Source organism: Asparagus officinalis, chromosome 7 (assembly GCF_001876935.1).
Source record: "Asparagus officinalis chromosome 7, Aspof.V1, whole genome shotgun sequence".
Lineage (NCBI taxonomy): Eukaryota > Viridiplantae > Streptophyta > Magnoliopsida > Asparagales > Asparagaceae > Asparagus > Asparagus officinalis.
In genome coordinates, this window is record NC_033800.1 from 74,207,671 (window position 1) to 74,226,096 (window position 18,426).

At 34.1% G+C, this 18,426-nt stretch overlaps 1 protein-coding gene across 1 annotated transcript; it reads left to right on the forward strand.

The window, feature by feature from the left end:
* Window positions 7-3,572, forward strand: LOC109847365 (probable pectate lyase 16). Its single transcript, XM_020416596.1, is given in 5 exon segments — window positions 7-114; window positions 717-770; window positions 772-925; window positions 2,113-2,387; window positions 3,354-3,572. Coding segments are annotated over 5 exon segments (810 nt in total).

Consider the following 18,426-nt stretch of genomic DNA (forward strand, 5'->3'; position numbering starts at 1 on the left):
GGAGACATGCAGATTAGGCTCGAAAGGCCTTTGGTTGTGGGGAGTTTTACTACTATTGATGGGAGAGGAGCCGATGTGCACATTGCTAATGGTGCCGGCTTCTTGATTGAACATGTAAGTTAAAAATTAATTAAGTCTATATATAGTTAAAAGTCGGGAAAATTTGTAAAATAGACCGTTTTTATAAAGTAATTAGCGAAATAGACCACTTTTAAAAGTAATTAGCAAAATAGACCTCTTTTTGGCCAATAGGCCAAAAAGAGGTCGATTTTGAAAATATGAAAATGGCTTCAGAAAACATACGGGACTACTAGTTCCCGTATGTTTAAAGCTAACTAATCTAATGATTAGTGCACTAATCATAAGATTAGTTAGCTTTAAACATACGGGACTAGTAGTCTCGTATGTTTTCTGAAGCCATTTTTTTAAAATCGACCTCTTTTGTCAAAAAGAGGTCTATTTTGCTAATTACTCTCAAAAGTGATCTATTTCGCTAATTACTTTATAAAAACGGTCTATTTTGCAAATTTTCTCTTAAAAGTCTGGGTCTTGCTACGTTTATAAATGATTAACATGCATTTTAATGTGATGTCGATTTTGCTGATAACTTTATGAGCCATAACGGTAGAAATTAAAGATGACGATTTCTAGAAGCTATTTGGTGCATGGCATGAACATATATAGTTCCGTGCTCTAACAAGTCCCACTGTGTTCAGGCCCATGACATTATAATCCACGGACTCCAATTCCACAAGCCTCGGCCCAACGCCGCCCGGCCCAGTTCTAGGCCCCGCAGCAAAGGTCGAGCCGACCGGCGCAGGAGATGCCGATGCATTCCCGATAGTATACTCCTTCAAGATCTGGCTGGACCAAAGCCTCTACAGCTGCCACGACGGCCTCCTTGACGTCACTCGCGGGTCGACGGGTAAGGCCGTGTTCGAATCAAGTAAAATATTAAATCATTTGTTTTCGTTTGTTTCGCAATGAAATCTCTGCCACGTCACAATTAAAGAAAACGCAGCCGCAAAAGTAATTGTGTTTTCAGCAATTAAATATTATCTTTAATCATCTATTTTTATTTCTTGTGTTTGTTTGAACATAGAAAAAAGGAAATGGAAATCAGCCGCAAAAGCAACAGTGTATTCAGCAATTAAATAATTTTTTTATTCTCGGCCGCCATTTCAACGGTGTTTTTAGTAATTAAAAATTCTTTGAAGTGATATTTCTAAGTGTTTTCAGAGAGTTTTGGTCTGAAATGAGTTTTCTCAAAAATCCTACGTGGCACCCTCATTTCTTTAAATCAGAAAACGAAACAAACGTGTGATTTGAAAATCGGTTAAAACCAAAATCCTACATGGCGAGAGATTTCTTGAAATCATACGTGGCGGGGGTTTCTCATTTTTTTAGCAAACAAACAGACCCTAAGGGTCTTTGAGTTTGGACGTTAGAAATATTTAATTAATAAAATACATTTGTTTTAGATAAATAAAATTATTTTCAACTTTAAAGGGTTTTAATTCTTTTTTATATGATTTGAATTTATGTTTGAAACTTATATCTTTAAAAATAGGATGTTTAAATCTATAAATTTCAATATTTGTTTAAAATTTTTATTTGAGCTTTCTTAGTCTACCAAAATTAATGTATAAAGTGAAAAGAAAAGATAAATTAGTCAAAAAAATACACCATCATTTATGCAATTATAAGTTATAAGAAATCAAATTCTTAAAACAAATATTTCATAAGCAAATGAATCAAATAATATCCTAAATCCTAAGGTTTTTGTCATATAATACATTAATAACACCCTAAATTCTCCCAAATCTTCATATCTCTACTTTACAATGTGAACCTACTACTTCTTTTAAATATCATGCTTAAAAATCTAACTACATCCTCAATTCTTTATTAACTTTATACTAGACCCATGAACCTTTATATTTCTAAACAAGACCCCCAGATCTATTAATTAAATTAAATGCAATAGCGGTTAGACCCCTAAACCTATTAGCTAAATGTGATAATAACTAGAGTATTTAAACGAATATCTAATAAGTAAACGACTCGATCGAATATACATTTGATTAAATTTCATTCTTTTATGAACCACAGGGATCACAGTGTCCAACAACTGGTTCAGGGACCACGACAAGGTCATGCTCCTGGGCCACGACGACGGGTTCGTTAGAGACAAAGATATGAAGGTCACCGTCGCGTTTAACCGCTTCGGGCCGAACTGCATTCAGCGGATGCCCCGGATCCGACATGGGTATGCGCACGTGGTGAATAATTTCTATGATGGGTGGAGAGATTATGCTATGGGTGGCAGCATGAATCCTACTATCAAGAGTCAGGGAAATTTATACGTTGCTGTCGGTAATAAAGAGGTAAGCTAGTATATATATGATTATAACCCTAAATATTACATAAGTACTACAACAACAAACAAGCCTTTACCCCAAATATTTGGGGTCGGCTACATGAATCCTATTTTTTCATTCCATTCTGTTATGGGTCATCTCATCCATTAAGTTAGTCCTAATCATATCTTTCTTAGTTGCTTCTAACCAAATCATTCTAGGTCTACCTTTAGATCTCCTAGTTCTATTAACTCTAATATTAAAATATCTGTACAAAAGTACTGAAGAGAAATATCATAAATTATTACTATTAGAAGAATACTATAAATTTTCAAATGAGCAGAAATATCACACAAGTACTATTAGAAAATAACGTGTGAGTTAATACAATATGAAGTTCGTTTATGTTTTACAAAATTACTTTGGATACGCTGATGAACTTACTAAACTATTATTAGTATGTCATAGTCTGCTAACTATCACGAAGGAAACTTTCAGATATTATCATAAATTACTATATAGCTTTATGGAAAGCACCATTGATAGTTACTGCCCAATATAGTTCATAACATTTTTGTAAATTTTATTACTACAAAAGCCTACCACTAGCTTTTTCCTTTTTCCCCACTAAATTACCATACCTAACTAAATTGGTAAAAGTTACTATAGCGATAAACATTCGATCCATTTTTAAACATTTTTATCCAAATTTAGTATATATAACAACTCTCTCATCTCCACCTTCTTAGTAAAACTACCATACATAAACAGGGTTAAGAGCGTTTTCTTCTGGGCTTAAAATCAGATTTTTCTAATAACTCTCCGATATTTTTCTACAAAATACCTACCGGGTACCCTTTATATAAAACACCAGTGGGAATTTGAATTTTGAATCCTCAAAAAAAAAAAAAAAAAAATTCGATATGTTCTACATTTTTACAGGTGATAAAAAAAAAAAAAAAAAAAAATTCGATATGTTCTACATTTTTACAGGTGATATGGAAGGAGGACGGACCAGGAAGAGGGACGTCATGGAATCTGAAATCGGTGAACGACGCCTTCATAAACGGCGCATCGTTTAGGCAGGTGGGCAGCGCCGGCGTTTCGCCACATTATAAGCCCGACGAGGCGTTCGCCGCCGGAAATCCAGATCAGGTTCATGCACTGACGAGGGACGCCGGTGCGCTCCGGTGTCATGCAAACGGATGTTAATTAAGGCTTTGTATAGGGAGGAGAGTTTGGCTAGCTTTTTAAGATTTGTAAGATTTGTGAAGAGTGAATGCTGCTAGTACTCGTTGTTGTGTACCGCTTGTACACGTATTTGATTCATTGATATACTCATTAATCTTAATAATAATGTGCGTGATGAATAATTTCTATGGCAAGTCTTTATCTGAAACTTTTGGGATCGGCTCGACGAATCATTTCAGGGGATAATCCCTCTACAGCTCTACCACAACCCAAAGCCAATATCCAGCTTGCTTCCACCATAACAAAGGGTACGTTTAGAGTATCTCTAAGGGAACCCTACAATCTTCCTTAATCTAGGGGAACTTTTAAGGGAGGGCAAGGTTCTCCTCTAGTGGTTCCCCCTTAAAAGTACTCCTACCCCTTAATTATTCATATTTATTGTTTTAATTTTATAAATTAGAATTTAATTAAATATGTGATTTATTTATAAATGAATAAATAATTAAATACTAACAACTAAAGATAATTAATTAATTAATTTAAATTAAGAAATTGCCTTATATAATCATTAAATCAATTAATCATATTAAAATTTAACAAATAATTAATAAAAAATATTAATAAAGCACCCTATACTAGAAAAACAACATGTAATTAAAAAATATTAATAAAAAATTATAAGGGTACGTTTTAAAAAATATTAATCAAATTGAATTAACTATACATTAACTCAATTATTTAATTTTGAATTACTTATACATTACCTAAATTTGATTAACTATATATTAACTCCATTAGAAAAATATTAATATAAAATTATAAGGGGAATGTTTTAATTTGAGGAGAGCGTTAACGGGTTTGAGGTGAAGGGGAAAGTTTTCTGGCTCCTTGAAGCAACTTCCCTACAATCCCCCTTAATTTAGCTAAGTGGCCGGAAAATCCGGCCCCTTCGAGATGCTCTTAGAGCATGAAATCTTTTGAACTCCCAACAAAATATGGAACTTCATACAATATTAGATAGTAATGACTAATGAGATGTGATGCTCGAAATTTACAAGCGAAAATATGGAACTTCATACAATATTAGATAGTAATGACTAATGAGATGTGATGCTCGAAATTTACAAGCGACTCTGAAATCAGGAAAAGATAACAAAGTAGAGCAAGCTCATCAGCAATAGGATTAGGAGAACTCCTTTCTGTTAACATTTGAGTCCATTTTTTGGATATTTTTGGTCATGTGTATTATATCCATGGCCAATTTTCATTCACTTTACGCTACAGATGAAACTCAGTTATTGCTACAAATTAAGCATGAGAAAAAAGTCTTAAGGTCAGTGTAGGGATGGCAAAATTCACCCAAACACATTTGCTCACCCATACCCTACCCTGTTGGATTTAATCTAATAAATCTATTTGTGGGTACATATGATTAATCAATGTGTATTGCTATCTTTCAGGATAACCCACTAAAGTGATCAATTAAGTTGGGTTAATGGGTATTTAAATATAATCATGGGGTTATATGTGCAGATACCAGGTTGTAATTGTGATTTATTGAGGGGCTAAATTTCAAAAGTACAACATCTATAAATAAGGGGTTATGGTCCCTAATCTAGGGTTACATTCTCTAATTCTCTTCACCCCCATCTAGAGAGAAATTCGGCTAGAGAGAACCCTAAGGTTAGAAGATCAAAACCCATCTAAAGATCAAGCAATGGATTCAGGTATAAGCTTCCGCTCTTTTAGATCCTTGTTAATCTCTTTGAATTAATCATGGCTATATGATTTTAAGATCTCAAGTTTTATGATTCAGATCTAACAAGTGGTATCAGAGCCACCTTGATTAATTCTTAGGGATTTAAGTTTTATTAGGTTTTTTGATCTTAAATCTCTGGTTAAAAGATTCAGTTTTATTCTCGGATGAATAGTAATGTTCGGATGAACAGTAACGAAGTTTTTTTCGGATGAACAGTAACTTTTTGGAATTTTTGGATTTTCTTTGATTTTTTCTTCAATTTTTTCCAATTCTGGATCTGTTTTGAGAATAAAAATCATAGATTTTTGGGTTTGTCGGCGGCGGTTTCAATTTGAAACCCTAAGGGTTCGTGCGTGCGTGAAACGTGGCGAAAATTAAGGAGGTGATTACCTCAAACGAACCTCGTGTTCGTTCAATTTTAACCGAACTTCGCGTTCAAACGAACTTCACGTTCGTTATCAAGTGAGCCTCGCGCTCAACGAACTTCGCGTTCGTTCTTAAGGTGAGCCTCGCGCTCACAATTAAGGTGAGCCTCGCGCTCAAGTTTAACGAACCTCGCGTTCGTTCTTAAGGTGAGCCTCACGCTCAGAATTAAGGTGAGCCTCGCGCTCAACTTTAACGAACCTCGCATTCGTACTTCAGACGAACCTCGCGTTCGTACTTCAGACGAACCTTGCGTTCGTACTTCAGACGAACCTCGCGTTCGAACTTCAGACGAACCTCGTGTTCGTACTTCAGGCGAACCTCGCGTTCGTACTTCAGACGAACCTCGCGTTCGAACTTCAGACGAACCTCGCGTTCGTACTTCAGACGAACCTCGCGTTCGTACTTCAGACGAACCTCGCGTTCGTACTTCAGTCGAACCTCGCGTTCATTTTTTAAACGAACCTCGCGTTCGTTCCCAAGTTGAACCTCGCGTTCTTTTATCAAACGAACCTCGCGTTCGTTCATTTTCAGACGAACCTCGCGTTCGTGCTTAAGTGAGTCTCGTACTCAATACAGTCGAACCTCGCGTTCGAAGTTAAGGGAACTTCGTTTTCATTATGGTTAAGCCTCGGCTTTTCATGTGTCCACTTTGGTATACTTAATTTATTCAATTAAGTTATGGGCCCTAATTAAGCTGTGAGACCCCAATTAAGTTTTTGGAAATTCAGTTGATTTAAATTAAATTTTTTTAATTTAAATCTAATTCGGTTCAATTATTTAATTCAAATATTATGACACTAAGGTATTAAGGTTGTCTCTCACTCCAATTGATTAATTGAAACAAGAAGTTGCCAAAGTAACCTCTCTTGTGTAGATTGTTCATGAGGAATGTGAGATGTTTGTGTGTATGCTTTCGTGTAAATATTTAATCGGCCCAAAGGAAGGTTAATATTTATTTAGACTGTATACACATCTGCGATGATAAGCGTGTGACAATTATAAGGTTTACATGTGAATAATGAATCGATCCAAAGATAGTTTCATTATTTGACATGAGTTATTGTCAATGTTTGATCATTGCAACAAGGTATCACTTACAAGTTAATATTACTGTCCAAAGACTTGATATTAATGTTGTGCCGGTATCTTGGATGGGGATTGTCATTATTTGAATTTTATTGATTATGGTTATTGATGTGAGCATTCTTTTGTTTTATTTCAGCTAATGCATCTGCTGCAACAATTTCTGCTAACATCAACTCAATTCCCATGCTAAATGGGACAAACTTCAAGGTTTGGAAAGAGAACATATTAATTGTTCTTGGCTGCATGGATCTTGACTATGCATTAAGAACTGAACAACCCCAACCTCTCAATGCGGATAGCACTCCTGATGCAAAGAAGGAGCATGAGAAGTGGGAGCGTTCAAATCGCATGAGTCTTATGATCATTAAGCGCGGCGTTCCGGAAGCCTTCAGGGGCATAGAATCCGAAGGGATTACTAAGGCTAAAGATTTCCTTGCCGAAATTGAGAAGCGTTTTGCGAAAAACGATAAGGTAGAAACAAGCACGCTTTTAGCTCGCTTGATTTCAATGAAGTATAAGGGCAAAGGAAATATCAGGGAGTACATTATGGAAATGTCTCATATTGCTTCAAAGCTTAAGGCACTTAAACTCTCGCGTTCGTGCTTAAGTGAGTCTCGTACTCAATACAGTCGAACCTCGCGTTCGAAGTTAAGGGAACTTCGTGTTCATTATGGTTAAGCCTCGGCTTTTCATGGGTCCACTTTGGTATACTTAATTTATTCAATTAAGTTATGGGCCCTAATTAAGCTGTGAGACCCCAATTAAGTTTTTGGAAATTCAGTTGATTTAAATTTTTTAATTTAAATCTAATTCGGTTTTTAATCAATTATTTAATTCAAATATTATGACACTAAGGTATTAAGGTTGTCTCTCACTCCAATTGATTAATTGAAACAAGAAGTTGCCAAAGTAACCTCTCTTGTGTAGATTGTTCATGAGGAATGTGAGATGTTTGTGTGTATGCTTTCGTGTAAATATTTAATTGGCCCAAAGGAAGGTTAATGTTTATTTATGATAAGCGTGTGACAATTATAAGGTTTACATGTGAATAATGAATCGATCCAAAGATAGTTTCATTATTTGACATGAGTTATTGTCAATGTTTGATCATTGCAACAAGGTATCACTTACAAGTTAATATTACTGTCCAAAGACTTGATATTAATGTTGTGCCGGTATCTTGGATGGGGATTGTCATTATTTGAATTTTATTGATTATGGTTATTGATGTGAGTATTTTTTGTTTTATTTCAGCTAATGCATCTGCTGCAACTATTTCTACTAACATCAACTCAATTCCCATGCTAAATGGGACAAACTTCAAGGTTTGGAAAGAGAACATATTAATTGTTCTTGGCTGCATGGATCTTGACTATGCATTAAGAACTGAACAACCCCAACCTCTCAATGCGGATAGCACTCCTGATGCAAAGAAGGAGCATGAGAAGTGGGAGCGTTCAAATCGCATGAGTCTTATGATCATTAAGCGCGGCGTTCCGGAAGCCTTCAGGGGCATAGAATCCGAAGGGATTACTAAGGCTAAAGATTTCCTTGCCGAAATTGAGAAGCGTTTTGCGAAAAACGATAAGGTAGAAACAAGCACGCTTTTAGCTCGCTTGATTTCAATGAAGTATAAGGGCAAAGGAAATATCAGGGAGTACATTATGGAAATGTCTCATATTGCTTCAAAGCTTAAGGCACTTAAACTCGATCTTTGTGACGAGTTATTAGTGCATCTGGTTTTGTTGTCTCTTCCTGCACAGTTTAACCAATTTAAGGTCAGTTATAACTGTCAAAAGGAGAAATGGACTCTAAATGAGCTCATTTCATACTGTGTGCAAGAAGAAGACAGGTTGAAGCAAGATAAGACAGAAAGTGCTCATTTGGCCTATGCCTCTAAGGATAAGGGCAAGAAAAGGAAGAATGATAAGGAAGCTGCTAAGGGTCCAGTTGAGAAGAAACAACATAAGGATAATCAGGGTTGTTTCTTCTGTAAGAAGCCTGGACATGTAAAGAAGGACTGTACAAAATATCACGCCTGGCGTGATAATAAGGGTACGTTCCTTGCTTTGGTCTGTTCTGAGGTTAATTTAGCTTCAGTACCTAGAAACACTTGGTGGTTAGACTCTGGTGCTACTACTCACATAAGTGTTTCTATGCAGGGTTGCCTGAGCTACCGAAAGCCAAGTGATGTTGAAAGACACATCTTTGTGGGCGACGGACAATCGGTAGATGTGGAAGCAATTGGGCACTTTAGGTTGTTGTTAGGAACTGGTTATTATTTGGATTTAAAAGATACTTTTGTAGTACCGTCTTTTAGACGGAATTTGGTTTCTGTTTCTGTATTGGACAAATCAGGTTATTCTTGTTCATTTGGAAACAGTCAATTCAGTTTATCTTTTAATTCAAATGTTGTGGGAACCGGTTACTTAAGCACTTATGACAACCTATATCTGCTCGATACAATTGCTTCTTATAATGAATCCTTGCATGTGGAATCACGTGGTACTAAGCGTAAATTAAATAAGGAAAATTCGGCGACATTATGGCATAAGCGCTTAGGTCATATCTCAAAAGGTAGAGTTGAGCGTCTTGTGTCTGATGGCATTTTGGATTCCCTTGATTTTTCGGACTTCGACGTATGTGTTGAATGTATCAAGGGAAAACAGACCAAAGTGAAAAGATTAGGTGCCAACAGATCTTCGGATGTCTTAGAATTGATACATACGGATATTTGTGGGCCATTCCCTACGGAATCCTGGAATGGTCAACAATATTTTATATCATTCATAGACGATTACTCACGTTATGGGCACCTATATCTTATTCATGAAAAATCTGAGTCTCTGGACATGTTCAAAGCCTATAAAGCTGAAGTTGAGAATCAACTCAACAGAAGAATTAAAACCGTCAGATCTGATCGTGGTGGTGAGTACTACGGTAGATATGATGGTTCAGGTGAACAACGTCCAGGACCATTTGCTAGATACCTAGAGGAATGCGGTATCGTCCCACAGTACACTATGCCGGGTTCACCTAGCATGAATGGTGTAGCTGAAAGACGAAACAGGACTCTTAAGGATATGGTAAGAAGTATGATTGCTCATTCTTCTTTACCAGAGTCACTCTGGGGAGAAGCACTTAAGACAGCAGCTTACATTCTGAATAGAGTACCAAGTAAAGCAGTTGCTAAAACACCTTATGAGCTTTGGACTGGTCGAAAGCCCAGTTTAAAGCATTTACATATTTGGGGATGTCCAGCTGAGGCAAGGCCTTATAGGCCAAATGAAAAGAAATTGGACTCCAAAACAGTTAGCAGCTACTTTATTGGATACTCTGAACGCTCTAGGGGCTTTAAGTTTTATGATCCCACTATAAGGAATATTTTTGAGACGGGAACAGCAACATTCTTTGAGGATGTTGAGTTTGGGGGGAGAAATAAGGTTAGAGACATTAGTTTTGAGGAGGAATTGGCTTCAGATCCAATCCATACAGTTACTTTTGACAATATTCAGGTTCCTATACCTGTTGTTGCTCAAGAAGTAAATCCGGAACCTCAAGATGATAATGTTGAACAACTCCCTGTTCCAGAAGAACAAACTCAACAACCTCAAGAACCAGTGCCATTAAGGAGATCCACGAGAGAAAGGAGAAATGCTATTCCGGATGATTATATTGTATTTCTCCAAGAACATGAGGAAAGTAGTGGAATGTTAGAAGATGATCCAATCAACTTCTCTCAGGCCATGAAAAGTTCTAACTCTCAACAGTGGATTGATGCCATGAATGAAGAGTACAAGTCTATGCAAGACAATAAGGTTTGGGAACTTGTCCCATTACCAGAAGGTGCAAAACCAATTGGTTGTAAATGGATTTTTAAAACCAAGCGGGATGCAAACGGTAATGTGGAGAGGTATAAGGCACGTCTTGTGGCTAAAGGCTATACTCAAAAGGAAGGCATTGATTATACAGAGACTTTCTCTCCGGTTTCATCGAAAGACTCTTTCAGAATAATCATGGCACTTGTTGCTCATTATGATCTTGAGTTACATCAGATGGATGTTAAGACTGCATTTCTCAATGGAGACATTGATGAGATGATCTATATGGTGCAACCAGAAAACTTTGTGTCGGGAGACCCAAAGAATATGGTCTGCAAATTAAGGAAATCCATCTATGGACTCAAGCAAGCTCCTCGTCAATGGTATCATAAGTTTCAACAAATAGTTATCTCGTTCGGTTTTGAGATGAACATTGTTGATGACTGTGTATATCACAAGTTCAGTGGGAGTAAGTATATTTTTCTGGTTCTGTATGTGGATGACATCTTGCTTGCCACTAATGATATAGGCATGTTGCACGAAACCAAGAGATTTCTATCAAAGAATTTTGAGATGAAAGATCTTGGGGACGCCTCTTTTATATTAGGGATCCAGATACATCGAGATCGCTCTCGGGGTATTCTTGGATTATCACAAAAGAGCTATATCGATAAGGTACTTAAAAGGTTTGGCATGCAAGATTGCAGACCAGGTGACACCCCTGTTGCTAAAGGAGACAAGTTTAGTCTCAATCAGTGCCCTAAAGGTAACCTTGAAATTCAGGAAATGCAGAAGATTCCTTATGCTTCGGCTGTAGGAAGTCTAATGTATGCTCAGGTATGTACGCGTCCGGATATTGCGTACATTGTTGGGATGTTAGGCAGATACTTAAGCAACCCTGGTATGGATCATTGGATAGCAGTCAAAAGGGTTATGAGGTATCTTCAGAAAACAAAAGATTACATGCTCACATACAGAAAATCAGAGAAATTAGAGGTCATTGGGTATTCGGACTCTGATTTTGCTGGATGCCAAGATAGCAGGAAGTCTACATCAGGCTACATTTATATGTTAGCAGGAGGAGCTATATCATGGAAAAGTGTCAAACAAACACTAGTAGCTTCCTCCACTATGGCAGCAGAATTTGTAGCTTGCTATTAGGCATCCAATCTGGGAATATGGAATTTGTAGCTTGCTATGAGGCATCCAATCAGGGAATATGGCTGCGAAATTTTGTCACGGGACTGCGCATTTTGGAAAATGTTGAAAGACCACTAAGGTTATATTGTGACAATAAATCTGCAGTAATGTATTCCAATAACAACAGGAGCTCAACTAAGTCAAAACATATTGACATTAAGTTCCTGGTTGTGAAAGAAAGAGTACAGAGTGGACAGATATCCATAGAGCACATTGGGACAAACTCCATGATAGCTGATCCTCTTACTAAGGGATTGCCACCTAAGGTCTTTCATGAGCATACTGCTCATATGGGTGTGGTATTATTTGAGGATATTATGTTTTAGTGGGAGTTTGTATTTGTGGTGCTTTATGTTTGTTTGTATTGTCTGATCAGAATAAAGTTTTCAGTTAAGACACTCTGTTACATTATGTTTGGTTTTGACCTCACTAAGGAGGACCAGTTGAAAATAGACATGTACTGATCACATTGCATGTAATTTTCATGCTGCACATCCATGATTGATCTATGTCGTTTGATTGTATTGGTATATGTGACCATTGATGGGTCGAGTCACGATAAATGTGACGAAGGCCGCTTTGATCCTATATTGATATAGTCAATGGACGAGATTGTTCGGAAATACCCTTTCAGTGATAACATTTTTTTGGGCTCATAAGGTTATACACAATTTAAGGAATCATATGGTGCCCAAGTGGGAGATTGTTGGATTTAATCTAATAAATCAATTTGTGGGTACATATGATTAATCAATGTGTATTGCTACCTTTCAGGATAACCAACTAAAGTGATCAATTAAGTTGGGTTAATGGGTATTTAAATATAATCATGGGGTTATATGTGCAGATACCAGGTTGTAATTGTGATTTATTGAGGGGCTAAATTACAAAAGTACAACATCTATAAATAAGGGGTTATGGTCCCTAATCTAGGGTTACATTCTCTAATTCTCTTCACCCCCATCTAGAGAGAAATTCGGCTAGAGAGAACCCTAAGGTTAGAAGATCAAAACCCATCTAAAGATCAAGCAATGGATTCAGGTATACGCTTCCGCTCTTTTAGATCCTTGTTAATCTCTTTGAATTAATCATGGCTATATGGTTTTAAGATCTCAAGTTTTATGATTCAAATCTATCATACCCACCCACTAAATAACCCACCCAAACCCACAAATCATACTTCCTTTGAAAGCACAAGCTTGGGAAAATCTTTTCTCGGTCAATATTACCCTTTACTTTTATAGATATTTTATATAAACCTTAATCTATCATAATCTTAATTATATCATATCTTAAGCCCGCGTGAATTACCTACAGCTCAATAATTTAAAAAAAATAAGATAAAGTTACATGAAATATTACAATAATAATAAAAAAACTCAAAAAGTTTTAAAAATTGCACAAAATACTCTCAAATATTTAAATTACAAACACCATCACATATCAAAACTTAAAATAATAAACATTAAATTTAGAAATTAACTGTATCATCCGAAGAATTTAAAATTTATAATTAGCACTCTCAATATTTTAAAAATTATAGAAACACCCTTAAAATTTTAAATTATAAAAAAACACCCTCAAAACTTGTGAACAACATACATGAATTCTAGGGGTTACCATCAAACTTGAACATAGATTCCCCTTTCTGCACCATAAAAAACTCTTTGTCGCATCAATTAAGCCTCAAGTATAATAGAGAAAGATAATACCATGTAAACACCAATGAGTTTAAATGATAATACAAAGGTAAAGAAATAATAAGTAGCTAACATACTATAATACATGAATTACTGTCAAAAAAACTAAAAAGTGTCAAAAATGCACAAAACACCCTCAATAGTTCAAAATAACAAAAAAATCTTGCTTTTCAAAACTTAAAACAACGAACATAAAATCTAGAAATTAGTAGTAGCCCTCTAAAATTTAAAATTAGTAATTAACACCCTCAATTTTAAAAATTGTAGAAACACCCTTAAAAGTTTAAAATTATAAAAATCATGAAATTTGAAAAATATATTAATAGATTAAAATTTAATATCATTGTCTAAGTAAAAGTAATTACATATAATTTACTCATAAGTTGGAATATCAAAAATATAGAGGTAGCATTAATTGATAGAAAACTAAACCTTTTAAAATTGATAAAAGACAGTAATATAAAAGCTTAGCATTAATTGATTATATTTTATAAACATTATTTTGTGATGTTAGTAATATTCATAAGGTAAAAAAATATTCTCTGATTTTAGTAATATTCACAGGGTAAAAAAATACAATGAGTTACGTATGAAGAAACTATTAAAAAAGTTCAGAGATATTCTTCAAAAGTATCTAGTTGTTTTTATTTTAAATGGAAAAGCGAACGAAATTACCCAAAATTCATAAACTTACATGAATCACTTGAATTAATATTAACAAGGGACATATTTTTTAAAGAAGCACCAACTGATTTCCCATTGGAGAGCATATTAAACAACTTTTTCTAATCAAGAAGTATTTTTCATAGAAGATACAAGAAATATTAATAAATCTTATAAAATTTTATATTTTATTCTTCAAATACTAAAGGAGTCATAAACTTATTATATAATTAAATATAGATGACCTTGCAATAGCAACTAACGTGAAGCTATTGATCAACTATATTACAAGATATAACAAATCAGACAAGAGGAGAAAAATCACTATAATTGATGAAAGGTATCCACATAATACTTATTTAACAAGCTAGACAAAAGGTGGGAAATCACTATAGTGGACAAAATATATACACATGATACTTATCATAGCGTTAGAAAAAAAATTAAAATTGATATTTTTTTCGTTTTACTATAGTGGCATGCCTCTACGTATAACTTTGTTTAAGAACATGGAATTTGCTGGGAAGATGTGCACGTCGCAATTTTGCGTCAAATGTGTGTGTGTGTGTACGTGTGTGTATCAACCCAAAGATTCAACTAACTAAATAAATAAGATAATGGTAAGCAAACCAAACAAATATCCATATAACACAATAAACAACAAATATTATATTTTTAAGTTAATATGCAAGGCTCATTCAAGACAAGCTATCAAGACAAAAGCATCTCCATTAAGTAGGGGTGCATTCGGTCTGGATACGGCTCGAATATGATGCCTACCATATCTATATCCGCTTACTCATCTCGGATACGGTTACGGATACAGATATACCTCGGTAAGAAAAATTCATATTCATATCCTCTAAAATCGGATACGGTTACGGATATACATGCGGATATATAAGCGGACACCTCACATGTGATACAAAAGAGTTCGTTTATATGTTCATTATATCTAAAAAGTTAAGATTAAACATCTTGATCATCAAAATTAACCACAAATCCATAATCTAAGAATCGAAACTATCGTAAGAGTATGGCTAATATGTATTTGGATATTTAGGATACGGATATAAATATTTCATTATAAAACCGTATCCGTAACCATATCCTATCAGTTATAGATTTGAGTAACCATATCCGTATCCTAACGGATACGGTTACGGATATTTCCTCGGATACGGATACAGTTTAGCACCCCTACCATTAAGGCTTTTTATAAATGCAATAAAAATTTAACTTAGCGATATTATGCAAGCATTACAACATTCAAAAGAGGTATGATCTTAAAATACCTACTCTATAATTTACACAATTAGACCTAATTAAAATTCACCAATGTACAGATAAGCTATTGCACCTTTAAGGTAAAGATAACTACCATTTATAGTAGACTTGAGCTATGACTTTATACTTACAAAGGCCACAACAAAAAGGTGGATATAGATATTTATAACCAGTGTCCAAATGATAAACATTGCAGAATCTCTGATGACTTAGGACATTGCAAAGGTAACACAGTTTGACGCAGTAGAAACTCTTATTAAGTGCACAATACAAGAATTTATTGCAAAGAAAAATAGGTCAATCCTAACTTAACTTAAATCATAATTAGAAACACTAAAAATTTATCATATATATATATATATGTTCACATTCAAATTACTTGTAAAGTAAGATGAGAAGATAACAGATAAATGAGCCCAAGGAAAGATAATAGTATGAGAAATCTAGGTCCAGCCTGATGTCACAATTGATGTAGATGATGAAGATACCATTCTAGAATTACCCTAAAAAAGATAAAAGTGAAGAAGGCTTAATCTCGACTCAATCAAAAATGAAATAGAAAGAATAAACGACAATATTTTCTTAATATTTTATAGAATAGCCTAATTTTTGAGTAAAATTAGGAATATTTAGATGAGATTTTCACAAAATTTTAAATATTTTATACATTTATTTTGTGGACGTGTTATCATATAAAATTATAATAGAGTTAGTATTAATATTTAGTTTATGGTTTTTAGTGAAGTCTATCAATGATTAGGAATAAAATCCATATTATCTTTCATGCCCTTTTAGCCACTTGTAATCAATTGTCTAAGCTTATTCGCTTTAATTATTCCTCTTGCTATTATTATGCTATTTTTTAAGTATTTTTTACTTTTACAACACTATACTTCCTTAGGTAAAACTTCCTTTCATGTCGATCCAAATAACATGAATATTCAAATTAGCTTCACGTTGGTTTCGTGTCAATGCAATTATCAACATGAAACTTAAAATTAGATATAGCTCATTCAAACAAACATTAAAGAAGATAAATAATCACTATATTAAATTTTAGAGACATAAGTGAGTAAAAACTATCAAATTGAAATCAAAGAATAAATTTTGGTAAGGAAATAAACTAAAAATAAATAATTATGATATTTAACTACGTGCAATGCACATGCATAAAAACTAGTTTAGTTAAATGGATCATAAATGGGTGGTTATTATTTTTATTAAAGATAAATGGGTCATAAATGGGCGGACACATTTAGATAGGCATTCTTTCAAAAACACCCTCAAAGTTTCAACAATTATAAAAAAATATTTTAAAAGCTCAAAATTACATAAAACACCCTAAGGGTAAACTGACGACCAACACACATAAAATTATGAAATTACCAATATCCTCCTCAAAAGTTACAAAAAACACCCTCAACTTTTAAAAAATTATAGAAAACACCCTAAAGAGTTCAAAATTACAAAAAAAATCTCAGAATTTTCTAAACTTACAAATGTCACATGAAATCTGTAAATTTCCATCAATCCCCTATAAATTTAAAATTTAAAAATAACACCATCAAAGTTTTAGAAAATGCGAAAAACACCCTGAATGTTTTAGAATTACAAAAACCACTCTGAAATTTCCAAAACTAAAAATAACACATGAAATCAAAAAATTAATAGCAGCCGCCTATAAATTTAAAATTTGCAAAAGCACCATCATAATTTAAAAATTACAAGAAACACCCTCAAAAGTTTAAAATTACAGAAAACTCTTATATTCTAAACTTGCAAATGACACATGAAATCTAAAAATTTCTAACTGTCCCTATAAATTTAAAATTTCCAAAAAACACACTTAAAGTTTAAAAATGCGAAAAACACCCTTAAGGGTTTAGAATTACAAAAACTACCCTTAAATTTTAAAACCATAATAAGGCACATGAATTCAAGAAATTACAAGCAGCCACTTGTAAGTTTAAACTTCTCTAAAAACATCCTCAAAGCTTAAAAATTTGCAAGTATTCAATGTTCTAAAAAGCAGCCGAGGCAGACGCCTAGGCATTCGCTTACACCTAGGCGGGCACTCAAGCACCTAGTTTCAACCTGAGCGGCCTGCCTAAGCGGCGCCTAGGGAAGCGGGCCGCCTAGCTTTCTAAAGTACAAAAAAATTCAAACTTTAAAATCATACTCGTTTCACGAAAACCAAAACCCAAACCAAACTTTAACCTTAACTCTCTCTCCTCTACTCTATTCACACCCAACCGTCTCTCTCTCCTCTCTCTCACAGTCTCTCACTCTCTCTCTCACGTCTCACCCTCTCCAACCTCCCGTCGGCCCTCAGGTGAGATTTTCAACTTTTTTTATTTTTAAACTGTTATTTAAGCTTATTTACTGTTTTAGACCAATATTTCACTTATAAACTATTTTTTTAATTTAAATAATTGATTTTGTTCAATTTAGTTTAATTAATTAGTTGAATTAAGTTAATTTTAGTTTAATCTTGTTCAATTTTAGTTAATTTCAGTATTAGTTTAATTTTTGTTAATTTTAATGTAATCTTGTTTAATTTTACTTAATTTTAGTTAATTTTAGTTTAATTAATTAGTTTAATTAGTCTAATTAATTAGTTTAATTAGTTAATTTAGTTAATTAGTTTAATTAGTTAGTTTTAGTTAATTGTAGTTAATTTTAGTTTAATCTTGTTCAATTTTAGCTAATTTTAGTTACTTTCAGTTTAATCAATTAGTTTAATTAGTTAATTTTAGTTACATTTAATTTAATCTTGATCAATTTTAGATAATTACTTAATTTAGTTTAATTATAATATGTAGCTAATACATATTTTTGTGAATTATTATAATTAGATAAATTAAAAATAGGCAAACGCCTACGCACTGCCTAGGCGTACGGCTCAAGCGGCTAGTCCGCCTAGCGTTTTCTGT